Source organism: Pseudophryne corroboree, chromosome 9 (assembly GCF_028390025.1).
Source record: "Pseudophryne corroboree isolate aPseCor3 chromosome 9, aPseCor3.hap2, whole genome shotgun sequence".
Taxonomy (NCBI): domain Eukaryota; kingdom Metazoa; phylum Chordata; class Amphibia; order Anura; family Myobatrachidae; genus Pseudophryne; species Pseudophryne corroboree.
The window spans coordinates 34,165,847-34,193,125 of record NC_086452.1 but is presented as its reverse complement, the minus strand read 5'-3'; the positions used below and the strand labels follow the sequence as shown (position 1 = coordinate 34,193,125).

The 27,279-nt window shown below is 48.2% G+C and overlaps 1 protein-coding gene across 2 annotated transcripts in view; it reads right to left on the bottom strand.

Annotated features, from left to right (window-relative positions):
• Positions 1–415: 415 nt before the first annotated feature.
• DNAI4 (dynein axonemal intermediate chain 4) overlaps positions 416–27,279 on the bottom strand; it is a 95,240-nt gene continuing 68,376 nt past the window's right edge. Inside the window, exons 15-17 of one of the 2 annotated variants that reach the window (XM_063939139.1) lie at positions 22,030–22,256; positions 18,656–18,809; positions 416–540 (exon numbers count right to left, since the gene is read on the bottom strand). In XM_063939139.1, the coding sequence (XP_063795209.1) occupies positions 490–540; positions 18,656–18,809; positions 22,030–22,256 (432 nt within the window). In that variant the 3' untranslated portion in view covers positions 416–489. Of the gene's footprint in view, positions 541–18,655; positions 18,810–22,029; positions 22,257–27,279 lie in introns of those variants that run through there. The other variant, XM_063939140.1, reaches the window with a different exon arrangement.

The following is a 27,279-nucleotide window of genomic DNA, read 5'->3' as shown; positions in this document are numbered from 1 at the left end:
GGATAGAAGTAGCGCACTCACCATCGATGGATCAGATGGCTGCCGAACTCAGTAGACATCGCAGGAGCTGACATTTTGAATGTCTTCAGAATATACCCAACCTGTCCTATGTTATCATACACATCCACCACTGCCCCAGTGAAGCTTACAGTCTAAATTCCCTAAATCACGCACCACCTGCAAATGCAAACATAGTGAGGCCATACAAACTTCACGCAGATAGGACCCTACTTGGATCAAACCCATGAACCCAGTGCTATGAGACAGCAATGTTAATCACTGTGCCATCATGCTGCCATGCATACAATTTGCGGCATCAAGTGTAAAAAAGGTAGCGCACGTCTCTCCTTCCCCCGAGATATACTGTGAGATCTGTAGCTGTACAGTTTCCTATACACACGTATCAGGCAGCCCGTTTTCACAAATAAACAGGTTTTATTGTTTGGAGCAATGTCACATTAGTTCCACGACATCACCAGAGCTGATACATTACAGCTGACACGCCAGGGTCGCTCCAATGAGATCATATAAAGCGTTCACCTGTAAGAAAGGAGGAGAGATGATGCGGTTATAGGACAGTAGGCCAGGTGTGAAAGTGCACAGCGCGGTATATAGGACAACTGTGCAAGGTTTATATAGACAATTCATTACCAGTGGAAGGGATGGGACCGTCTGTCGTAAATCGTGACGTTCACCATAAAACAGCACTTAGAGGCAATAAGCCACAACTTCATGGGGATCTTCCAAGTGAGTGAATTCCGTGCAGCCTCCCATAAATTCAGTGAAACGTGAGTAAACCCCGAGTGTAGATAGAATGTTACTGACTGTGAATGGGTCAGCGTGAGAGTGAGGTATAAGCGTCGGCAATATGTCCACACAACGCCGTGACCCACCCATGCTTATTTCTCTCACTGTAGCTTTTAGAAGTCCAGAACATAGAGCCTAATTCGGAGTTGATTGCAGCAGCAAATTTGTTAGCAGTTGGGCTAAACCATGTGCACTGCAGGGGGGGCAGATGTAACATGTGCAGAGAGAGGTAGATTTGGGTGGGGTGAATTCAAACTGAAATCTAAATTGCAGTGTAAAAATAAAGCAGCCAGTATTTACCCTGCACAGAAACAAAATAACCCACCCAAATCTAACTCTCTCTGCACATGTTACATCTGCCCCACCTACAGTGCACATGGTTTTGCCCAACTGCTAACAAACGTGCTGCTGCGATCAACTCAGAATTACCCCCATAGGACGAGCCAGCGACACATCGTCCTACAGCGCGGTACAAACATTGTTTTCTGCTGACTGGTTTTATTTTTACTTTTTCAGTTTCAGCTTGTCCATTTTTTATTTATTCATTTTGGCGGGGTTCCTATCATTGGTTTATCACTTCTCCAGGTTAATACATCTGCCCCATTAGGTCTGCAGGAAAATCCCTGTCAGTTATTCTCTGGGCTTATAGGGGGTCATTCCAACCCGTTCGCACGCTTCTGTTTTTCGCAGCTGTAGTGGTGTCGGGATTCCAGCGTCGGTCACATGACCGCCCGGATCCCGACAGCCAGTAACGCATCCCACAAATAGGCCAGTGTCGACATAACAAATGTATCGGGTGCCTAGAGGAGAAACCTCGGGAATACAAGACGCTCCCTCCCATGTTGTATCCTTTGTTATAAAGGTAAAGCGGCTTTTAAATTCCTTATCCTGGGCAAAATAATGTCAGAAGATGGAAGAATCAGTGTTATACAGAAAAGTATCAGAGCCGGAGATAATTGGCATTCCCTATACAATCAATTGGATCACCGCCACACAGATAATAGACTTAATTATCCTTGAAGCGGCCCTGTAGGAAGTCTCAGGTAACATGTACCTGTCCCAGAATAAATATACCCAGCGCTAGTCACAGGTTCACAACCCCTGTGTAACTATATTGTTAAAATGCATCTGCAGCAATTCCCATCATAGGAGATAAAAAAAAACCACAAGAACCTGCCGGGTAAGTGGTGGGGGAGTGATCTAACAATTAATATAGAGCTATTTATTTATATAATAAATGGTTTATATATCAGCGCAGTGCCACCACTTACCTACCTGTCCCAGAACGTGTACAATGTATTTATAGTCAGATAAACAGACTATGACACAGGGCAGCAGATTTATAATTATATGGGAGATAAACAGATTAGTAGCTTTTCTTAATATTGATGATTTCAATGGCAGAGGGCGATGAGTAAAGTGTAGCCAGTGCTGTGTGGGCGTGACCAGTGCTGTGTAGGCGTGGCCAGTGCGGTGTAGGCGTGGCCAGTGCTGCGTGGGTGTGGCCAGTGCTGTGTAGGCGTGACCAGTGCTGTGTGGGCATGACCAGTGCTGTATAGGTGTGGCCAGTGGTGTGTGGGTGTGACCAGTGTTGCGTGGGTGTGACCAGTGCTGTGTAGGCGTGACCAGTGTTGTGTAGGTGTGACTAGGGATGTGTGGGTGTGGCCAGTGCTGTGTAGGCATGACCAGTGATGTGTAGGTGTGGCCAGTGATGTGTAGGTGTGACAAGTGCTGTGTGGGTGTGGCCAGCACTGTGTAGGCATGACCAGTGATGTGTGCAGTGGCGGAACTATGGGAGTGTCACGATCCGGGTATCTGGACGCCATTTCTTACCTATCAGATGCCTCCTAAGGCTGGCTCAGCGCTCCAGGACCGGATCCCATCTGTTATCCTGATGTGCACATTCCCGCATCCTCTCCTGTCTCTCTGGACGCAGTCACAGTAACGCCTTATACATCTGGCATGGCGTCTCCCGCGGCCTCCGCCGCCGTCCCTGAGCTTCTGCATTCAGAGTGGCGATTACGTCAGCCGCGGCCTCCGCTGTGTCCGCGTGGTCGGATGTGCATCTGTCAGCCTGGCGTCTCCTGTCTCCGGTGGCCGGCGCCGCCATTACTGTTTTCCAGACCACATGGATTACAATCCAAACTTCCCTCCAAGTGTCTGCATGGGCGCAGCCATCTTGGATTCTGTCAGCTGATCATTCCTACCAATCCGTTGTCAGTATTATTAATTTGCATAATTGCCTAGCCAATGCCTTCCTTGCTGCAGGTATAAATAGGTTGTGCCTGAGCAAGGAAGGCGTCAGTGCTTTGGTTGTCAAACCTAGTTCCAGTTTGTCTCTCTTCTGTGAATGTCTTTCAGGTTCCAGCTCCTGTCTCCAGACTTCTGCTATAGAGACCCGCACCAGCATTCCATCTGCGGTGTAGCCTGACTCTCCGATCCATTCTGGACTCACCTGTTTCCAGCTACAACATCACCTGCTTCCAGCTTAGCTTCCAGCAGTGTACAGCTTCTCTTAAAGGGCCGGTGTCCTTTCTGCAGTTTACCACTCTCCACCGGTATTATTATTTCTCCGCTCTCAAATTCTACATTTCATCTACATTGCATCGCTCTCAAGCTTTATTTATTATTTAACTGGTTCCAGCCAGTATCCACTCCGTGCCAACACCTGTCTGGTTCTAACCAGTACCCACAGCAGCATTTTATCTACAGCAGTCCAGCTTTCCCTGGAACACCAGCTGGTACGACCCTGGGCTTTCCTCATTGCTACAGTTGAGCCTGGTAAGGACTTTCCAACTTGCAGATAATAAGAACTGTCTCATACCACCAGAGCCCTGTGGCCCCTGCCACCCTGTAGTACCCAGGAACTGTATTATTATTTCTCTGCTGATTTTTATGTTACTTTTTACTGCTACTGTGATGCATGGAGTTTGTCATAAATAAATATCATTGACTTTTACTCAAGTTGTCGTGGTCACGCCTTCGGGCGGTTTCTCTTCATGTTACTTACATGTCCAGGGGGCTGATACAACCTCCCAGGTTCCGGTACATCTCAGCCCCTACAACTGAGGCTGCCTTCCGTCAGCTCAGGCCCTCAGTTGTGACAGTAAGCACTGACCAAATGAATCCAGCCGGAGACCAGGATCAAGCGGCCAGGCCGATGCAAGAACTGGCAGCCCGACTTGAACATCAGGAGGCTGCACAGGGCCACATCATCCGCTGTCTCCAGGATTTCTCTACTCGGCTGGATGGGATTCAGACAACTCTCCGTGGATCAGGCGCATCTGGGGCGTCAACCACAGTGACTCCAACTATAACCCCACCCACCTTACCCGTTTCTGCTCCACGTCTTCATCTTCCAACGCCAGCAAAATTTGACGGATCTCCAAGATTCTGCAGGGGATTTCTCAACCAGTGTGAGATTCAGTTTGAGCTACAACCTGGCAATTTTCCCAGTGACCGTACAAAAATTGCCTACATCATCTCACTTCTCAGTGGCTCAGCCCTTGACTGGGCATCACCATTATGGGAGAGGTCCGCCTGTCAGGTCAGGTCTTGTCTGTGTCCCCAGAGGGGGCGCTAGTGGGTCAGTGGAGGTAGATGGGAGAAAACGAGGAGGCTGGATGATGTTTCTGCGCATGAGCGCAATGGTATTTATTATACAGATGATAAATAATACGGCAGCAGAAATAATAATAAATGCAAGTGTCAATTATGCAGCGTGATAGCTGAAAGTCTATTGGAACAGAATGGATAATGACTTGAAGAAATGATAACCGGTAAAGATGATAAACAGATGAGAAGGTAACTTGTAGGAATTATTCTGGTATAGAAACCAGTGCAGGTTGAATCATGGAACTTAGCTGTGATGTTGAAGTATGGCAAACCTGATAGCAGAGGCAGGAGTCTGACTGTGTCCACAGTGCAGGTGGTGAAGCACTGACAGCGAGCAAGCTGTATCACAGGTGAGAGATGGAACACACCTGGAGTCAGTCTCTACTGCTAGGCTGAAGCACACCAGGTAATGATGGGTGTGAAGCCTAATGATGAATGCAGGTATTGCTGGGACTTGAAGTTCCACGGAGCTGAGTGAAGTAACCAGGAGTACAAAGTCTCTTGAGAATAGTCAGGTACACGGAGGAGACAGGAACCAGATCCTTTCACATGAGTCTCAGGAGTGACACAAAGTCCAGGATGCCTGCAGACTGGACCTGCAGCTGCATATATACCCCTTGGTTAACAGTCATTGGTGGAGTGAGGAAAAGTGGGTGCGGCCAAGCACCGGATTGGCCGCCGTATGCTGAGTACTGGAAGCTGTCATGGCGGCGCCCATGCCGCGGCCCAGCGGGAACGCGGCGCGCTACACGCCGCCGTCACAGGGGCGCTCTCAGACCCATAATGGCGTCCGATGGCAGGGACGTGGATGACAGGTGACCGCAGGGAGCCAGGACGGAGTCCGCAGCGGCGGACAGATGTTAGCTTGGTGAGTCGATTCCTGACAGTACCCCTCCCCTTAAGGGTGGGCACCGAACACCCACGTGGCTTGGAAGGATGAGTGTTGTGGAAGACACGGACCAACCTTGGAGCATGGACATCCAACGAATTCACCCAACTTCTCTCCTCTGGGCCATAACCGGACCAATCGACAAGATATTGAAGTCGTCCGTACCGGCAACGGGAATCCAGAATCTTTCCAATCTCGAATTCCACGCCCCGCTGAGTTCGAATTTTGGGACCAACTGGAAGAGCTCTCTGGAAACGATTTAGGACTAAAGGTCTGAGGAGAGAAACATGAAAAGCATTAGGTATTCGCAGAGAAGATGGTAATTTCAGTTTGTAGGCCACAGGGTTGATGACTCTTTCGACAGGAAAGGGGCCAATGAAACGTGGTGCAAATTTCATAGACGGGACCCTAAGACGGAGGTTCCGGGTAGACAGCCAAACCTTGTCCCCAGGTTTTAAGCAAGGAACTGCACGTCTTTTGCGATCAGCAAAGTGTTTATACCGGCTGGAGGCCTTTTTGAGAGAAGTGTGGATCTTCCTCCAGATGGAAGAAAACTGACTCAGAGCAGAAGTGGCGGCAGGAACATCCATATTAGGAAGCTCTTGGAAGTCTGGGACACGAGGATGTTGTCCATACACTGCAAAGAATGGAGTCGTCTCAGTAGCAGTGTGGTAGCGGAAGTTGTGGGCAAACTCGGCCCATGGGAGCAGATCAAACCAGTCATCCTGGGAAGATGAAACATACAACCTTAAAAATGTCTCTAGTTCTTGGTTTACCCTTTCTGTCTGCCCATTCGTCTGCGGGTGGTAAGATGACGAAAACTTCAGTTTGACTTGCATTGCAGAACAGAGAGCCCTCCAAAACCTCGCTACAAACTGTACACCTCTATCGGATATTATTTCTGAGGGTAGACCATGTAAGCGGAAAATCTCCCGTAGGAAGATTTGGGCAAGTTTTGGGGCAGAAGGGAGACCCTGGAGAGGAACAAAATGGGCCATCTTGGTAAATCTGTCCACTACAACCCAGATGGTATTGTATCCTTGAGAAGGAGGAAGGTCGGAGATAAAGTCCATGGACAGGTGCGACCAGGGGCGACTAGGAACAGACAATGGTTGTAACTGACCTGCTGGAGACTGACGAGGAGTCTTATGCTGCACACACTTAGGACAGGATGCCACGAAATCCTTGATGTCAGCTTTCATCTTTGGCCACCAGTATGTCTCAGAGAGGAACTTGAAGGTTTTCAGAACCCCGGGATGACCAGTGAACTTGGATTGATGGGCCCAAGACAGCAACTTGGGACGGAGTTCTGGGGAAACAAAAGTCTTACCAGGAGGAGGAGTTGGGGAGACTTGAGTTGCAGCAAATACCACAGGACTCAGAATGGAATGTGGAACTGAGTCAGGCGTTTCCTCTTCGGATTCCATAGACCGGGATAAGGCGTCAGCTTTAACATTCTGCGAACCTGGACGGAAATGAAGCTTAAAGTTAAAACGTGAGAAAAACATAGACCACCTGGACTGGCGAGGATTAAGGCACTGGGCTGCCTTTAAATACAGCAGATTTTTATGATCCGTGTAGATGTTGAACGGATGTTTGGCCCCTTCCAGGAGATACCTCCATTCCTCGAGGGCCAGCTTAATCGCCAGTAGTTCTTGATCTCCAATGGAATAGTTAGCTTCTGCAGGGAGGAATTTACGAGAATAAAATCCACAGGGGTGAATCTTCCCATCAGTTCCCTTCTGGGAGAGAACCGCTCCAACTCCCACTGTAGAGGCATCCACCTCTAACTCGAACGGTCTGTCTACATCTGGCTGGGACAGAACTGGAGCAGACATAAAGGCCAGCTTGATCTTCTGGAAGGCCGCTAAAGCCTCTTCAGGCCAGTTGGAATGGTTTGCCCCTTTCCGAGTTAGGTTGGTAATAGGAGCGATGAGAGTGGAGAATCCCCGAATAAATTTCCTATAGTAGTTGGCAAATCCCAGGAATCGCTGAATAGACTTGAGAGAGTTTGGAATGGACCAATTGGCAATGGCTTCCAATTTTGTCGGGTCCATCTGAAGATCCGATCCGGAAATTATATATCCCAGGAAGGGTATAGAGGAAACTTCAAAGGTACACTTGGATAGTTTACCGTAGAGCCGGTTCTCACGAAGACGTCGGAGAACTTCACGGACTTGTAGACGATGAGAGGGAAGATCTTGGGAGAAGATGAGGATATCATCCAGATAAACTACAAGGTATTTATACAGAACATCACGAAAGATTTCGTTCACAAAGTGCTGGAACACTGCTGGGGCATTACTCAACCCGAATGGCATTACCAGGTACTCGTAATGACCATCTCGAGTGTTAAAAGCTGTCTTCCATTCATCACCACTCCGGATTCTGATGAGGTTGTAGGCACCGCGAAGATCTAACTTGGTGAAGATGCGGGCTCCTTTAACTCTGTCAAATAATTCGGTGATGAGTGGTAATGGGTAACTATTTTTAATGGTAATGTCATTAAGACCCCGGTAGTCAATGCATGGACGCAGTCCTCCATCCTTCTTTTTGACAAAGAAGAAGCCTGCACCAGCTGGTGATGATGAAGGACGGATGAATCCCTTCTGTAAATTTTCCCTGATGTAATCGCTCATCGCTTCCGTTTCGGGAACAGATAGTGGATAGGTACGCCCCCTAGGTGGCTTCTTGCCGGGAAGGAGATCGATGGGACAATCCCATTCTCTATGGGGCGGCAGGACATCTGCGGCTTTTTCACTGAAGACATCTGAGAAATCTTGATAAACCGCAGGAAGACTTGACTGTGTTTTGACTTCAGTAGACTTTACAGGACAGATTTGGGCTAGACAGGACTGATGGCAATGTGAACCCCAAGAAGAGAGTTGTAACGTTGGCCAGTCAAACTGTGGGTTGTGTAGCTGGAGCCAGGGCATGCCCAACACGATCTCTTGGGTGGCTTGAGAAATGACTAGGAACTTAATTAATTCAGAGTGTAAGATCCCAACTCCCAAAACCACTGGTACAGTCTGGTGAGAGATATTCCCCTTGGGGATTCGGCTACCATCCACGGCGGTAATATAGACTGGGGAAGAAAGTTCACATACAGGCAAACAAAATTTATTTACCGCAGCTTGGGTGATGAAGTTTCCTGCAGCTCCACAGTCCACTAAAGCAGATACAGATTGAAGCCCAACTGAAGTCTCTAAAGTCACAGGAAGGATAAGATCTTGACTAGAAGGAGCTTGACTAGAAGATCCCAACTTGACTCCTCCTTTGCAAGTTAGGATCTGGCGTTTCCCGAACGCACTGTGCAGGAGTTAATCTGGTGGCCTGCAGCCGCACAATATAGACATAGTCTCTCTCTCATTCTTCTTGACCGCTCCTCAGGAGTTAGGCGGGACCTATTTATTTGCATAGGCTCATCAGAAGGTGGAGACTGGAGCTGTACGGAAGGTATCATCCTTAATCTGCGGGGCTCACTCCGGGCACGTTCATTATTGCGTTCGCGGATGCGAGAGTCCAACTTGATACACAAAGAAATTAAATCAGACAACTGCTCAGGGAAGTCACGGGTCGCCAGTTCATCCTTGATCCGATCCGAGAGTCCATGCCAGAAAGCTGCTACCAGAGCTTGGTTGTTCCACTGAATCTCTGCAGCCAACGTCTGGAACTGGATGACATATTGTCCCATGCTTCGGGTACCTTGACGAAGTTGGATCAGGTCTGCCGAAGCTGATGTTGCACGACCAGGCTCGTCAAAGATCCGTCTGAAGGTTGACACGAATTCTGCATAGTTGTTAATCAGAGGGTCGGCACGTTCCCACAGAGGAGACACCCAACTCAAAGCAGATCCGGAAAGTAGAGAGATGATGTAAGCAACCTTGGATCTAGACGTGGGGAAATTATGTGACAACAATTCAAATTGGATTTCACATTGGTTAAGAAACCCGCGACACAACTTTGGACTGCCATCATACTTGCTTGGCACGGGCAGGTGCAGACGTGACACTGGAGCTGATGCAGCCGGCATAGGAGAACTCACAGTACTGGCAGGTGCTGGAGTAACAGGAACAGAAGAAGTGTGTACACTAGGCAGGGATTGCTGTAGTGTATCTATCCGGGAGGACATCCTTTGCAGGAATTGGAACATCTGCTGCTGCGCAGCCTCTTGACCATCTAGACGGGAGACCAGGTTTTGCAAGGCCTCTGACCCCACACTCCGTCCACCATCCGAGTGCATCGATCCTGGACTTACTGTCAGGTCAGGTCTTGTCTGTGTCCCCAGAGGGGGCGCTAGTGGGTCAGTGGAGGTAGATGGGAGAAAACGAGGAGGCTGGATGATGTTTCTGCGCATGAGCGCAATGGTATTTATTATACAGATGATAAATAATACGGCAGCAGAAATAATAATAAATGCAAGTGTCAATTATGCAGCGTGATAGCTGAAAGTCTATTGGAACAGAATGGATAATGACTTGAAGAAATGATAACCGGTAAAGATGATAAACAGATGAGAAGGTAACTTGTAGGAATTATTCTGGTATAGAAACCAGTGCAGGTTGAATCATGGAACTTAGCTGTGATGTTGAAGTATGGCAAACCTGATAGCAGAGGCAGGAGTCTGACTGTGTCCACAGTGCAGGTGGTGAAGCACTGACAGCGAGCAAGCTGTATCACAGGTGAGAGATGGAACACACCTGGAGTCAGTCTCTACTGCTAGGCTGAAGCACACCAGGTAATGATGGGTGTGAAGCCTAATGATGAATGCAGGTATTGCTGGGACTTGAAGTTCCACGGAGCTGAGTGAAGTAACCAGGAGTACAAAGTCTCTCGAGAATAGTCAGGTACACGGAGGAGACAGGAACCAGATCCTTTCACATGAGTCTCAGGAGTGACACAAAGTCCAGGATGCCTGCAGACTGGACCTGCAGCTGCATATATACCCCTTGGTTAACAGTCATTGGTGGAGTGAGGAAAAGTGGGTGCGGCCAAGCACCGGATTGGCCGCCGTATGCTGAGTACTGGAAGCTGTCATGGCGGCGCCCATGCCGCGGCCCAGCGGGAACGCGGCGCGCTACACGCCGCCGTCACAGGGGCGCTCTCAGACCCATAATGGCGTCCGATGGCAGGGACGTGGATGACAGGTGACCGCAGGGAGCCAGGACGGAGTCCGCAGCGGCGGACAGATGTTAGCTTGGTGAGTCGATTCCTGACACCGACACCCTGCTATCTTCTTACACTGCATTCGTGTCAACATTCAGGCGCATCTTCGACGAGCCAGGCCGGGTAACTTCAGCTTCGTCTGAGATTCTCCGTTTACGCCAGGGATCACATACTGTAGGACAATATCTTATACAGTTCCAGATCCTGGCATCTGAACTGGCATGGAACGACGAGGCCCTGTATGCTGCATTCTGGCATGGTTTATCCGAGCGTATTAAAGATGAGTTAGCTACCAGAGACTTACCCTCCAAGTTAGATGAGCTAATCTCACTTTGTACAAAAGTTGACTTACGTTTCAGAGAGAGAGCAACTGAGCGTGGAAGATCATCTGCTCCAAAATCTTCTGCTCCTCCTCCTCGCCAACTGTCACCAACTAAAGATGAACCCATGCAAATTGGCCGTTCCCGTTTAACTCCTGCTGAGCGCCGAAGACGTCTCTCTGAGTCTCTCTGTCTGTATTGTGCAGCCCCGTCTCACACTATTCATGCCTGTCCCAAACGTCCGGGAAACTTCAAATCCTAGCTCGCCAAGGAGAGGGCCGGCTAGGAGTAATGATCTCCTCTCCATCTCCTCAAGATTGTAATCTCCCAGTCTCGCTTCAAGTTGCTCAACGTTATCAGAACGTCATTGCCCTCCTGGATTCCGGAGCAGCTGGGAACTTTATTACCGAAGCCTATGTTAAACGGTGGTCCCTACCCACCGAGAGACTTCCTTCCTCCTTTTCCTTAACTGCCGTGGATGGCAGTAAAATTTTTGATACAGTTATTGCTCTAAGGACTCTACCAGTTCGTCTGAGAGTGGGAGTTCTTCATTCCGAACTTATTTCACTTTTAGTGATTCCAAGAGCCACACATCCTGTGGTCCTGGGCCTTCCATGGCTCCGTCTTCACAATCCTACAATTGATTGGACGACTACGCAAATCCTGGCATGGGGTCCCTCCTGTGCTGAGACATGTTTATTTAAAGTGTTGCCTGTCTGTTCTTCCTCCCCCAGGTCGTCTGATGTTCCACCTCCTCCATATCAAGATTTCACGGATGTGTTCAGTAAAGCTTCTGCTGATATCCTTCCTCCTCATAGAGAATGGGATTGCCCGATTGATCTCGTTCCAGGGAAGGTTCCACCTCGAGGCCGAACTTATCCGTTGTCTCTGCCCGAGACGCATTCTATGGAGGAATACATTAAAGAGAACCTAGCAAAGGGGTTCATTCGACCTTCTTCTTCTCCAGCCGGCGCAGGCTTCTTTTTTGTAAAAAAGAAAGATGGTGGTCTGCGGCCGTGCATCGACTACAGAGGTTTGAACGACATTACCATCAAGAACCGCTATCCTTTACCCCTGATTACTGAGCTCTTTGACAGAGTTAGCGGAGCTACCATCTTTACAAAGCTGGACTTGAGAGGTGCATACAATCTCATCCGGATCCGTGAGGGTGACGAGTGGAAGACCGCCTTTAACACCCGTGACGGACATTATGAGTACCTCGTCATGCCCTTCGGATTGAGCAATGCTCCAGCTGTCTTCCAGCATTTCGTCAATGAGATCTTCAGAGACATTCTATACCGTCATGTCGTGGTCTATCTAGATGATATCCTAATTTTTGCCAACAATTTAGAGGAACATCGTTTTTGGGTAAAGGAGGTTCTGTCCCGTCTCCGTGTCAATCATCTCTATTGCAAATTAGAGAAATGCGTCTTTGAAGTCAAGTCCATTCCGTTTCTAGGGTACATTGTGTCCGGTTCCGGACTAGAGATGGATCCTGAGAAACTACAAGCAATCCAGAATTGGCCGATACCCTTAACCCTCAAAGGGGTCCAGAGGTTCTTAGGGTTCGCCAATTATTACCGAAAGTTTATACGAGACTTTTCCACCATTGTGGCGCCTATTACTGCTTTCACCAAGCAAGAAGGGTGCTAACCCGTCCAAGTGGTCTGAAGAAGCCATGCAAGCTTTTCATCTTTTAAAACAGAGGTTCATCTCTGCGCCTGTCCTGAAACAGCCTGACATCGACTCTCCTTTCATCCTAGAGGTGGATGCCTCCTCCGTTGGAGTAGGAGCGGTGTTATCTCAGAGGGCTAAAGATGGCCATTTACATCCTTGCAGTTTCTTCTCACGGAAGTTCTCCCCAGCGGAGCGCAACTATGCCATTGGCGACCAGGAGTTGCTAGCCATCAAGCTCGCTCTAGAGGAGTGGAGATATCTGTTGGAGGGAGCTTCTCATTCAATCACCATCCTTACAGACCACAAGAACCTTCTATATCTGAAAGGCGCACAATGTCTCAACCCTCGTCAGGCCAGATGGGCACTTTTCTTTTCCAGGTTCGACTTTAAACTCCAGTTCTGTCCGGGCTCTCAGAATCGCAAGGCCGATGCCCTTTCCCGCTCATGGGAGCAAGAAAATGAGTCAGAGTCTTCAGACAAGCATCCTATTATAAGTCCGTTGGCATTCTCCACGGTAGGGATGGACTCTACGCCCCCATCAGGGAAAAGTTTTGTGAAGCCGACACTAAGGAAGAAGCTCATGCATTGGGCCCATGCTTCCCGCTTTGCCGGACATACAGGTATCCAAAAAACCCTGGAGTTTATCTCTAGGTCCTATTGGTGGCCAACTCTGAAAAAGGACGTTTTGGAGTTTATTGCATCTTGCCCAAAGTGTGCTCAACATAAAGTATCCGGCCAGTCGCCTGCGGGGCAACTGGTTCCACTATCTGTTCCCCGTCGACCATGGACCCATTTGTCGATGGATTTTATTACAGATTTGCCCATGTGCAACAAGTTTAATACCATCTGGGTGGTAGTTGACCGGTTCACCAAGATGGCACACTTCATTCCTCTCACCGGTCTTCCGTCAGCTTCCAAGTTGGCTCAAGTATTCATACAAGAGATCTTTCGACTCCACGGTCTTCCAGAAGAAATTATCTCAGATCGAGGAGTTCAATTCACAGCCAAATTCTGGCGAAGTTTATGTCAAGCCCTCCAAGTCAAGCTAAAGTTTTCCACGGCTTACCATCCTCAGACCAATGGTCAAACTGAGAGGGTGAATCAGGACTTGGAGTCCTTCCTCCGCATCTATGTGTCCTCCTCTCAAGATGACTGGGTTCAATTACTTCCCTGGGCCGAGTTCTGTCATAACAACCAGTATCATTCTTCATCTTCTTCAACACCATTCTTCACCAACTTTGGATTCCACCCTAAAGTCCCTGAGTTCCAACCGCTTCCAGCAACTTCTGTTCCCGCAGTGGATATCACCTTGCATCAGTTTGCCAATATCTGGAAGAGCGTACGATCAGCTCTGCTCAAGGCATCGTTCAGGTACAAGAAGTTTGCGGATAAGAAGCGTAGAGCAGTTCCTGCTCTCAAGGTGGGTGATCGGGTATGGTTATCCACGAAGAATTTGAGGTTAAGAGTTCCCAGTATGAAGTTTGCACCTCGCTACATCGGTCCTTTTAAAATTGATCAAGTCATCAATCTTGTTGCTTACAGACTCCAGTTGCCTCCCTTCTTAAAGATACCCAGGACATTCCATGTTTCCCTGTTGAAACCGCTAATCTTGAATCGGTTTCATTCCTCACTTCCTCCAACTCCGAAAGTTCAAACTCAACGAGGCGTTGAGTATGAAGTAGCCAAGATCCTGGACTCATGTCACCGTTACGGTCAACTTCAGTATCTTATTGACTGGAAGGGTTATGGCCCTGAGGAACGTTCATGGACCAATGCTTCTGATGTCCATGCTCCTGCCTTGGTCCGGAGATTCCATTCCAAGTTTCCTCAAAAGCCAAAGAAGTGTCCTGGGGCCACTCCTAAAGGGGGGGGTGCTGTCACGATCCGGGTATCTGGACGCCATTTCTTACCTATCAGATGCCTCCTAAGGCTGGCTCAGCGCTCCAGGACCGGATCCCATCTGTTATCCTGATGTGCACATTCCCGCATCCTCTCCTGTCTCTCTGGACGCAGTCACAGTAACGCCTTATACATCTGGCATGGCGTCTCCCGCGGCCTCCGCCGCCGTCCCTGAGCTTCTGCATTCAGAGTGGCGATTACGTCAGCCGCGGCCTCCGCTGTGTCCGCGTGGTCGGATGTGCATCTGTCAGCCTGGCGCCTCCTGTCTCCGGTGGCCGGCGCCGCCATTACTGTTTTCATTACCACATGGATTACAATCCAAACTTCCCTCCAAGTGTCTGCATGGGCGCAGCCATCTTGGATTCTGTCAGCTGATCATTCCTACCAATCCGTTGTCAGTATTATTAATTTGCATAATTGCCTAGCCAATGCCTTCCTTGCTGCAGGTATAAATAGGTTGTGCCTGAGCAAGGAAGGCGTCAGTGCTTTGGTTGTCAAACCTAGTTCCAGTTTGTCTCTCTTCTGTGAATGTCTTTCAGGTTCCAGCTCCTGTCTCCAGACTTCTGCTATAGAGACCCGCACCAGCATTCCATCTGCGGTGTAGCCTGACTCTCCGATCCATTCTGGACTCACCTGTTTCCAGCTACAACATCACCTGCTTCCAGCTCAGCTTCCAGCAGTGTACAGCTTCTCTTAAAGGGCCGGTGTCCTTTCTGCAGTTTACCACTCTCCACCGGTATTATTATTTCTCCGCTCTCAAATTCTACATTTCATCTACATTGCATCGCTCTCAAGCTTTATTTATTATTTAACTGGTTCCAGCCAGTATCCACTCCGTGCCAACACCTGTCTGGTTCTAACCAGTACCCACAGCAGCATTTTATCTACAGCAGTCCAGCTTTCCCTGGAACACCAGCTGGTACGACCCTGGGCTTTCCTCATTGCTACAGTTGAGCCTGGTAAGGACTTTCCAACTTGCAGATAATAAGAACTGTCTCATACCACCAGAGCTCTGTGGCCCCTGCCACCCTGTAGTACCCAGGAACTGTATTATTATTTCTCTGCTGATTTTTGTTACATTTTACTGCTACTGTGATGCATGGAGTTTGTCATAAATAAATATCATTGACTTTTACTCAAGTTGTCGTGGTCACGCCTTCGGGCGGTTTCTCTTCATGTTACTTACATGTCCAGGGGTCTGATACAACCTCCCAGGTTCCGGTACATCTCAGCCCCTACAACTGAGGCTGCCTTCCGTCAGCTCAGGCCCTCAGTTGTGACAGGGAGGCAGTGGAGTCGGCTGCCGCCGGGCTCCTGAACTCGAGGGGGCACCTGTCCTCCATTGCCTCTCACTGCCCGACAATCCATCGCCGCTGCGCCGCATCTGGATGGAGGAGCTGTGCCAGTGTCGTGAGCTGGCAGCAGCAGCTGCCTCCTCGTATCCACAGAGAGAGCTGGCAGCTGGCTGCAGCTAGGGGGAGCTCCAGCACACAGCTGCTCACAAGCACTTCCAATTGAGCTGGCCGGCTGAAGCTCTCTTCCTCCGTCCTGGGGATAGTAACAGGTAGGCACTGGCACCACCTGCCTCAAGCTGCTGCATTGTGTATGTGTGGTGTGTGTGGTGTATGTGTGTGTATGGGGGGTGATTACTGGGGATATCTTTAATAAATATTGGCAGCACTGACTGTGTTTATGTGTGTTAATGTTTTTAAGGGAGGTGTGTGTGTCTGTGCTTTTTAAGGAAAGTTGTGTGTTTAAGTGAAAGAGACGTGTGTGTGTGTGTGTGTGTGTGTGTGTGTGTGTGTGTGTAATTGAATGAGGCGTGTGTGTCTGTTTAAGTGAAAGAGGCATGTGTGTGTGTAATTGTGTGTGTGTGTGTGTGTGTGTGTAATTGAAAGAGGCGTGTTTGTGTGTCTAAATTAAAGAGGAGTGTGTGTAAGTGAAAGGCATGCGAGTGTAAGTGAAAGAGGCGTGTGTGTGTAATTGAATGAGGCGTGGTGTGTGTGTGTAATTGTGTGTGTGTAATTAAAAGAGGCACGTGTGTGTCTGTTTAAGTGAAAGAGGCATGTGTGTGTGTAATTGTGTGTATGTGTGTGTAATTGTGTGTGTGTGTAATTGAAAGAGGCGTGTTTGTGTGTGTGATTGAAAGAGGCATGTGAGTCTAAATGAAAGAGGCGTGTGTGTAAGTGAAAGGCATGCGAGTGTAAGTGAAAGAGGCGTGTGTGTGTGTAATTGAATGAGGCGTAGTGTGTGTGTAATTGTGTGTGTGTAATTAAAAGAGGCACGTGTGTGTCTAAGTGAAAGAGGAATGTCTGTGTGTAATTGTGTGTGTGTAATTGAAAAAGGTGTGTGTGTGTAATTGAAAGATGCATATGTGTGTAAGTGAAAGAGGCATGTGAGTGTGGGTATACGTGAGAGGCATGTGAGCGTATGTAAGTAAAAGAGACATGCGTGTGTGTGTAAGTGAAAGAGGCGGGTGTGTGTGTGTAAGGCATGTGTGTGTAAGTGAAAGATGCATGTGTATGTGTGTAATTGAAAGAGGCATGTTTGTGTGTGTAATTGTGTGAGTGTGTAATTGAAAGGAGGCGTGTGTGTAAGTGAAAGGCATGTGTGTAAGTGAAAGAGGCATGTGTGTGTGTAAGTGAAAGAGGCACGTGTATGTGTAAGTGAAAGAGGCACGTGTATGTGTAAGTGAAAGAGGCACGTGTGTGTAAGTGAAATAGGCATGTGTGTGTAAGTGAAAGAGGCACGTGTATGTGTAAGTGAAAGAGGCACGTGTGTGTAAGTGAAATAGGCATGTGTGTGTAAGTGAAAGAGGTACGTGTGTATGTGTGTGTGTGTATAAGTGAAAGAGGCATGTGTGTGTGTCTGTAAGTGAAAGAGGCATGTGTGTATGGGTTCACGTGAGAGGCACGTGAGTGTGTAAGTAAAAGAGACATGCGTGTGTGTAAGTGAAAGGTGTGTAAGTGAAAGAGGCGTGTGTGTGAGTGAAAGGGACTTGATTGATAAAAATAAGACTCAGGACACGGTGGTCTCAGATGAAAGGTCTGTCATATGAGACCGCCATGTCTTGAGTCTTATTTTTATCAATCAAGTCCCGTGAGTGCCACTTCTTCATTGATATATGTATAGGGGGGGGCACCAACATTTTATCATGCCTCCGGGCGACAGGGGTGACCTTACGCCACTGGATGTGTGGGTGTGGCCAGTGCTGTGTAGGCATAACCAGTGACGTGTAGGTGTGGCCAGTGCTGTGTAGGTGTGACCATTGATGTATAGGCGTGACCAGTGTTGTGCAGGTGTGACTAGTGATGTGTGGGTGTGGTCAGTGCTGTGTAGGCGTGGCCAGTGCTGTGTTGGTGTGGTCAGTGCTGTGTAGGTGTGACCAGTGCTGTGTGGGTGTGGCCAGTGCTGTGTAGGCTTGACCAGTGATGTGTGGGTGTGGCCAGTGCTGTGTAGGCATGACCAGTACTGTGAGGGTGTGGCCAGCACTGTGTAGGCATGACCAGTGATGTGTGGGTGTGACCAGTGATGTGTAGGTGTGGCCAGCGCTGTGTAGGCATGACCAGTAATGTGTGGGTGTGGCAAGTGATGTGTAGATGTGACCAGTGCTGTGTGGGTGTGGCCAGTGCTGTGTAGGCATAACCAGTGGCGTGTAGGTGTGGCCAGTGATGTGTAGGCGTGACCATTGTTGTGTAGGTGTGACTAGTGATGTGTGGGTGTGGCCAGTGCTGTGTAGGCGATGCCAGTGATGTGTGGGTGTGGCCAATGATGTGTAGGAGTGACCAGTGCTGTGTGGGTGTGACCAGTGCTGTGTAGGCGTGACCAGTACTGTGTGGGTGTGGCCAGTGCTGTGTAGGTGTGACCAGTGATGTGTGGGTGTGGCCAGCGCTGTGTAGGCGTGACCAGTGATGTGTAGGTGTGACCAGTGATGTGTAGGTGTGGCCATGTGGGTATGAACACCCCTACACTGTCTGTCCCATTGTTTCCCTAAATACATAAAAAGGTCAAAATTGCATCATATTGTGCTGAAAATAGAAATACAATTTCACTACTTATGATATACGGCCGAATGTGTGGCCTGCTAGGCATCATGATGATGGGCCTATTTTTATTTAGGGGCCTGGAGCCTGAGCTCCATCAGCCCCATTGTTAATCTGGCCCTGATGTTGCCTTGTGAGACCGCTCTATGCATTCTGAGTGCTGGTGACAGGTGCAGTACAGGTAGAGATGGTTAGAACCTGGGGACGGGGAAGGTTACGCTGCCCTATATGTGACTCACCTGTGCAGCGCCGCAGCTGGAGACATTTCTCAGTGTGTACACACTAACTTGTCCGTCACTGTCTCCTATCAGGACGCAATTCGTGTTGTGGGCGAATAACAGTGTCGTGAGCTTCACTCCGGGGTTAGCCGAGCTGACGATGATCGGATCTAAACTTTGAGAAACGGGGAAAAAAACAATTTCCAGTTACATAAGAACATGACGGAATGAATAAAGGAAAGTATATGAACTGGCTGTAGAATGACCAAACAAAAGTAATTACGTATCAACTTTCCAGTTTCGTGGAAGTGAAATAAAATAAAATATTCATTATTTTGCAAGTGGAGCCTGGGAGCCTGTCCTGTACCTTCTCCCGGGGCAGGGTGTGATTATCAGGGGCAAATACATGTACTACAACTGGGCTGCTGCATGTACACTAACATGGGCTGACATGGGCCCTCATTCCGAGTTGTTCGCTCGCAAGCTGCTTTTAGCAGCTTTGCACACGCTAAGCCGCCGCCTACTGGGAGTGAATCTTATCTTCTTAAAATTACGAACGAAAGATTAGCAAAATTGTGAATAGACACTTCTTAGCAGTTTCAGAGTAGCTCCACACTTACTCGGCATCTGCGATCAGTTCAGTCAGTGTCGTTCCTGGTTTGATGTCACAAACACACCCAGCGTTCGCCCAGACACTCCCCCGTTTCTCCAGCCACTCCCGCGTTTTTCCCAGAAACGGTAGCGTTTTTTCGCACACACCCATAAAACGGCCAGTTTCCGCCCAGAAACACCCACTTCCTGTCAATCACATTACGATCACCAGAATGAAGAAAAAACCTTGTAATGCCGTGAGTAAAATACCAAACTGCATAGCAAATTTACTTGGCGCACTCGCACTGCGGACATTGCGCATGCGCATTAGCGACTAATCGCTCCGTTGCGAGAAAAAAATAACGAGTGAACAACTCGGAATGACCCCCATGATCTCTTCCCAGTCCGATCTGCACACTGTGTGCCGGAGACCGTGGCATCACAGGGTACAGCCAGTGATAATGTACCGGGCCTGTTCCTCTGTTTTACTGTTGCATGTGAGGTGGGCAGACAGGCTCCCTTACATACAGGAGGATATGCGCCCCTTCACTTACATCCTCCTTTATTTATAGATACATTTCTCAGTATTGTCATACCAGGTGCTTGAACCCACAACCTCACACACTGCAGTCAGACACCTTACACATGGCGCTATTTGCTCCTGCATTGGACATATGGTAATTCTGACTAAATGAAGCTACTTGTAATTGTCAGGATAAAACCAATGCAGCGAAGCAGATCTAAGTAGTGTAGTAGATCTAAGTAGTGTGCAGCCACACATCCCCTGCCATGCAGCCACACGCTACATAAGTCTACATAGCTGCAATGGTTTAATACTGAATATGGAAGGATGAGGGCCCTGCCTGTCCAATCTGTACCGGGCCCCACAATTTCTGATGGCAGCTCTGGATAATAGTCGGCACCTCTTCTGCTCTCAACATGTAAACAGCTTGCAACGGATAGGGTATGGGGGCAATACAGTATAGTCTACATCACATAATGAAGGAGGGAGGGGAACAAGGTAATCCAGAGTTACCCCTGTGTGACAGTGAGTGTGCTTCTGTAGATAGCGTGGAGCACTGGATGGTAAACCATTGTAGGACTACAACTCCCAGCTGGAGTGACACATTGTAGATGATTCTGAGTCATATGGACAGTGTCTGTATTTGCTGAAACTGTCTGATTTACTAATTTCTGCTAATGGTCCTCATTCCGAGTTGTTCGCTCGCTAGCAGATTTTAGCAGCATTGCACACGCTAAGCCGCCGCCCTCTGGGAGTGTATCTTAGCTTAGCAGAATAGCGAACGAAAGATTAGCAGAATTGCTACTAAATAATTCTTTGCAGTTTCTGAGTAGCTCCAGACCTACTCCTAGATTGCGATCACCTCAGTCCGTTTAGTTCCTGGTTAGACGTCACAAACGCGCCCTGCGTTCGGCCAGCCACTCCCCCATTTCTCCAGACACTCCCGCGTTTTTCCCTGACACGCCTGCGTTTTTTAGCACACTCCCTGAAAACGGCCTGTTTCTGCCCAGAAACACCCACTTCCTGTCAATCACACTACGATCAACAGAACAATTGAAAAGCTTTGTTCGCCCGTGAGTAAAATAGCATCGTTTTGTGTAAAATTGCTTAGCACGTGCGCCCTGCGGTGCATACCCATGCGCAGAACTGCCGGATTTTAGCCTATTAGTAATTCTGCTAAAATTAGCAGCGAGCGAACAATTCGGAATGAGGGCCAATGTGAGTATTTTTTCAAGTAATGTGGCTATCAAGCGTCTGCCAGCGGAAACCAGTAGCCGCCCATTGATTGTACGCTGGCCCTTGCACCCGTCACCATTAAATCTGCACTTGCCCCACGCTAGGTGCCAGAGATCCATCAGACACAGGCTCCCCTACCCCGTACGCGCAACTTAGCATTGCGCGGAACGTTTGATTCACACCCACGTCACGGTCACATGTCAGGGTGGTTCCGTGCGATTGTATTGCCACTGCCCAGTTCACACCCTGAAACGCCCTATTTGGGCGTTGTAAGTTGTATCTGACTCAGAAGAGGATGGACATACGCACAAATGCGTAAAGTCGCTTTTGCACATGCGCTGTATGCAAACACTCGCCATTTGTATCCGTGCCGAGAGATCTGTGCGACAGAATCAGCCCCAGATTGTCTCAGCCTGTAGGGCAACGCTGTATGGCGGGAAGAAAACCCCTTCCCTGGCAACAGAACACGGGCTCCTGGCAGATATTACTACACAAACCGGGGAACCGAGAGAATTGAGCCCAAGCGGCTCAGTGACTCTGACCATAGAGATAATACACTAAATTCATCAGAAAAATTAATAGATGGACATTTCAAAATAACTACAATTATATAATACATTTTCATCGTACATGCCACAAAAAGACTAATATTGCCCCACCAATCTGTGGGCAGACTGGAACTTTGGGCCTAATTCAAGGTTGATTGCAAAATAACATGTTTCTCTAATGAGCAAAACCATGTGCACTGCTGGGGGGACAGATGTAACATGTGCAGAGAGAGTTAGATTTGGGTGGGGTGTGCTCAAACTGATATCTAAATTGCAGTGTAAAAATAAAGCAGCCAGTATTTACCCTGCACAGCAAAATAGAACCCACCCAAATCTAACTCTCTCTGCACATGTTACATCTGCCCCACCTGCAGTGCAACATGGTTTTGCCCATTAGAGGAAAATGATGTTTTGCAATCAATCTTGAATTTGGCCCTTTATACGCAGCGTCCTCTTGTTGCAACACATCTTTCATCCAGCGTCTGTTTGTAACTTACGTGCTGACGCTTAAATCCCAGATCTCTATCCTATTCTCATTCACTGCCCCGAAAACCAGCGGGAGGGTGGGAGACCACATAATATCATGGACAGCGTTGGTTGTTGACGAAAATGTTAAGATGGGTTTCAGAATGTCCTGGCGCCATAAATGGATGCACCAATCTGCTGCGCAACTAAGAAACACGTCCGGGGAGAAGGGAGACCACGCCAGCTTATACACCGGACCCTAGAATGGGAGAACAAAGCGTAGCTGTGGTGATGCTGTAGCCAATAACAAGTTGTTAGATAGAGAAACGTGGACAATCAAAGATAAACCAACATGGACACAAAAAGACAGCGCATCTCCTACTGCGCACGATATATAAAGCTTTCAGACCTGTGCGTACGGAGTTCAGGAGCATTTGACGAGGGTCAGAGGGCCTATCGTATTCATTCTTCACTGCTTACATTTCTGTGCGTCCTCAGGATTAAAGTGGGCGGAGATAGAACACTCCGTAGCCAATCAGATCGTCGGAATGCTCACAGCAGTATGAGATAAGCTGAGTTTATTTATATACTGAATAAATAATAGCATCAAAATGAGGGGATCCGAATGATAGATCGACAATTTATTGGTCGACAGACACATAAGTCGACATCATATGGTCGACGTGCATTAGGTCGATAGGTACAAAGCGTCTACGGATGAAAGATTGTCAGTGCTTAAGGTTGACAGGTGCAAAATGTCAACAGGTTCAAAAGGTTGACAAAACAATGGTCGACATAAACAGTCGACACATGTTTTTATGGGTTTTTCACATGTTTTCTCAAACTTTGCTTGATTTACTATCCACATGTATTGGAAATATGCTGAAGGACAGGGACAGCAGCAGCAGCGCCTCCACCAATTACACTGCACTGCTGCGGCTCCCTCCTCCACCTCCCTCCTCCTCCTCTCCTGCCCGGGATCTCTGCCAGAAGCTGCACCGAGGAGCCTGACTGCCAGCGGAGAGAGTAAGTATAATTCATTCTTTCTTTCTTTCTTTCTTTCTTTCTTTCTTTCTTTCTTTCTTTCTTTCTTTCTTTCTTTCTTTCTTTCTTTCCTGTCTGCCTTAATGTGTAAAAAGGTGGACGCTGTCTGCCGTAATGTGTAAAAAGGGGACGCTGTCTGCCGTAATGTGTAAAAAGGGGGACGCTGTCTGCCGTTATGTGTAAAAAGGGGACGCTGTCTGCCGTAATGTGTAAAAAGGGTACGCTGTCTGCCGTTATGTGTAAAAAGGGGACGCTGTCTGCCGTAATGTGTAAAAAGGGGACGCTGTCTGCCGTAATGTGTAAAAAGGGGACGCTGTCTGCCGTAATGTGTAAAAAGGGGGACGCTGTCTGCCGTAATGTGTAAAAAGGGGGACGCTGTCTGCCGTTATGTGTAAAAAGGGGACTCTGTCTGCCGTAATGTGTAAAAAGGGGGACGCTGTCTGCCGTTATGTGTAAAAAGGGGACGCTGTCTGCCGTAATGTGTAAAAAGGGTACGCTATCTGCCGTAATGTGTAAAAAGGGTACGCTGTCTGCCGTAATGTGTAAAAAGGGGACGCTGTCTGCCGTAATGTGTAAAAAGGGGACGCTGTCTGCCGTAATGTGTAAAAAGGGGGACGCTGTCTGCCGTTATGTGTAAAAAGGGGACGCTGTCTGCCGTAATGTGTAAAAAGGGTACGCTGTCTGCCGTTATGTGTAAAAAGGGGACGCTGTCTGCCGTAATGTGTAAAAAGGGGACGCTGTCTGCCGTAATGTGTAAAAAGGGGGACGCTGTCTGCCGTAATGTGTAAAAAGGGGGACGCTGTCTGCCGTAATGTGTAAAAAGGGAACGCTGTCTGCCGTTATGTGTAAAAAGGGGATGCTGTCTGCCGTAATGTGTAAAAAGGGCACGCTGTCTGCCTTAATGTGTAGAAAGGGGACGCTGTCTGCCGTAATGTGTAAAAAGGGCACCCTGTCTGCCTTAATGTGTAAAAAGGGGGACGCTGTCTGCCTTAATGTGTAAAAAGGGGACGCTGTCTGCCGTTATGTGTAAAAAGGGGATGCTGTTTGCCGTAACGTGTAAAAAGTGGGACGCTGTCTGCCGTAATGTGTAAAAAGGGGGACGCTGTCTGCCGTAATGTGTAAAAAGGGGACGCTGTCTGCCGTATTGTGTAAAAAGGGGACTCTGTCTGTCGTAATGTGTAAAAAGGAGGACGCTGTCTGCCGTAATGTGTAAAAAGGGGACGCTGCCTGCCGTAATGTGTAAAAAGGGGACGCTGTCTGCTATAATGTGTAAAAAGAGGAATCTGTCCGCCGTAATGTGTAAAAGGGGCTCTACCTGGTGTAGTGGCGCTACTGTGCGGCGTAATTTGAATAATAGAGACTACTGTGCACCGTTATATGAATTGGTATTATTTTGTGGCCACACCCCTTCCCCACAAAGCCACGCCCCTATGTATTTTTGCACGCGCCTACGGCGCGCACTGCCCCTGTTTTGCATGCAGGGGTGGGGCTCCAATGCCGTTTCTTGCACACAGCGCTAAAATGTCTAGTTACGGCACTGTTGCTAGGTATCTATTTCTCTGGCCCTGAGCAGGTCCCCCTCACCAGATCCTCTCCAGGGGTGAGGGGGTGGACTTGGATGGGATGAGGGGGCCCAAAGCATTTTGTCGCACCTGGGCCCACCGCTCGCTAGTTCCGCCACTGCTGTCGACCTTTCATCTGCTGACCCTTTGTACCTGTTGACCTAATGCATGTCAACTATTTGGTGTCGAACAAATGACTGTCGACTATAACATTGTGGATCCATTGATCCACACCTAAAAAGACAGTGCTCAGATATACCAAATATTCTGTATACTGTAATAAATATTTTTGTTTTCATTCTTCCCATGAACCCCAAAAACTCATAGAAAGTGACTGATTATAGAATCATATAGTTTTCATATTATTACTCCATATTTGTACTAACGTGTCGGCAGCACATATACCTAACTCACAGGAGAAAGAGGATTTTTTTTAGTTTTTTTTTTAAATAACTTTGGTTCAGGAAAACTCCAGAATCTGCCATAAAGGGCTGTAACATACATCATTACGCAGATATACTTTACTATATATCTGACTCGTACAACTTTCATCATTGGCAGTTGACCAGCCGCAGTTTTTTGTTTGTATGCAGTTACTATTATATTTTATTCTGAGGACCGCTTACTAACATTTCCTGTACTGTACAGTACCACTTCTTTTGCGGAATGTGGGATTACTTCAGTTACGAACCGCTAAAGCATCTCGCCCCCGTCCCAGTTATCAGCGCTAGACTTCATTGAGTCTAACAGGTGCCGACACACTGGCTGATCCCACCGCAGGACCCAACAGTGGCAATATCACATTTCACTATGGCCAAACTGAACATGATTTCGGCCTCTTAGTCTCATTGGCTGAGCAGCTGTATCATTTGTGGTCATCAAGAAAAGACTGAACACACAGTCTGGCAGAGAACATCTTCAGGACGCATTTCCACCACGCTCGATAATGATCCAGGCAAGATAATTATTTGTAATTACTTGTTATTATCAGGGCATGCACGGTGATATTGTGCAAATATCAGCGGCAGTATCTCAAAGCAGGTACAAAACAGCTGTAACCAAGTATACCGTCTTATTCTACAGACGTTTAATATTGTAAACTGTACTAAAATAATGTCACACAGAAAAGAGAAAATGCAGATGCACACTCTATGATACTAAGCACTGCTCAGAAATATTCTATTAAACGCTGCTGTCACGATCCGGGTATCTGGACGCCATTTCTTACCCATCAGATGCCTCCTAAGGCTGGCTCAGCGCTCCAGGACCGGATCCCATCTGTTATCCTGATGTGTACATTCCTGTATCCTCTCCTGTCACTCTGGGACGCTGTCACAGTAAACGCCATATTACACCTGGCATGGCGTCTCCCGCGGCCTCCGCCGCCGTCCCTGAACTTCTGCATGCAGAGTGTCTGAGTGGCGATTACGTCAGCCGCGGCCTCCGCTGTGTCCGCGTGGTTGGATGTGCATCTGTCAGCCAGGCGCCTCCTGTCTCCGGTGGCCGGCGCCGCCATTACTGTTTTCATTACCACATGGATTACAAACCAAACTTCCCTCCAAGTGTCTGCATGGGCGCAGCCATCTTGGATTCTGTCAGCTGATCATTTCCACCAATCTGTTCTCAGTATTGATAATCTGCATAATTGCCTAGCCAATCCCTTCCTTGCTGCAGGTATAAATACACTGTGCCTGAGCAAGGAAGGCGTCAGTGCTTTGGTTGTCAAACCTAGTTCCTGTTTGTCTCTCTCCTGTGATTGTCTTCCAGGTTCCAGCTCCTGTCTCAAGACTTCCACCATAGAGACCCGCACCAGCATTCCACCTGCGGTGTAGCCTGACTCTCCAATCCATTGTGGATTCATCTGTTTCCAGCTACAACATTACCTGCTTCCAGCTCAGCTTCCAGCAGAGTACAGCTTCTCTTAAAGGGCCGGTGTCCTTTCTACACTTTACCACTCTCCACCGGTATTATTATTTCTCCGCTCTCAAGTTCTACATTTCAGTTCATATTTCATCGCTCCCAAGTTCATTTATTATTTAACTGGTTCCAGCCAGTATCCACTCCGTGCTAACAACAGTCTGGTTCCAGCCAGTATCCACAGCAGCCGTTTTATCTTCAGCAACCCAGCTTTTCCTGGAACACCAGCTGGCACAATCCTGGGTTATCTCCATTGCTACAGTCGGGCCTGGTAAGGACTTTCCATCTAGAAGATTATAAGAACTATCTCACACTACCAGTGCCCTGTGGCTTCTGCCATCCTGTAGTACCCAGGAACTGTATTTATTCTTTGCTGACTTTTACGTTTTCTTTTACTGCTGCTGTGTTGTGGAGTTGTCATAATAAACATCATTGACTTTTATCCAAGTTGTCGTGGTCACGCCTTCGGGCAGTTATTATTCATGTTACTTACATGTCCAGGGGTCTGATACAACCTCCCAGGTTCCGGTACATCTCAGCCCCTACAACTGAGGCTGCCTCCCGTCAGCTCAGGCCCTCAGTTGTGACAGTAAGCACTGACCTAATGAATCCAGCCGGAGACCAGGATCAAGCGGCCAGGCCGATGCAAGAACTGGCAGCCCGACTAGAACATCAGGAGGCTGCACAGGGCCACATCATCCGCTGTCTCCAGGATCTCTCTACTCGGCTGGATGGGATTCAGACAACTCTCCGTGGATC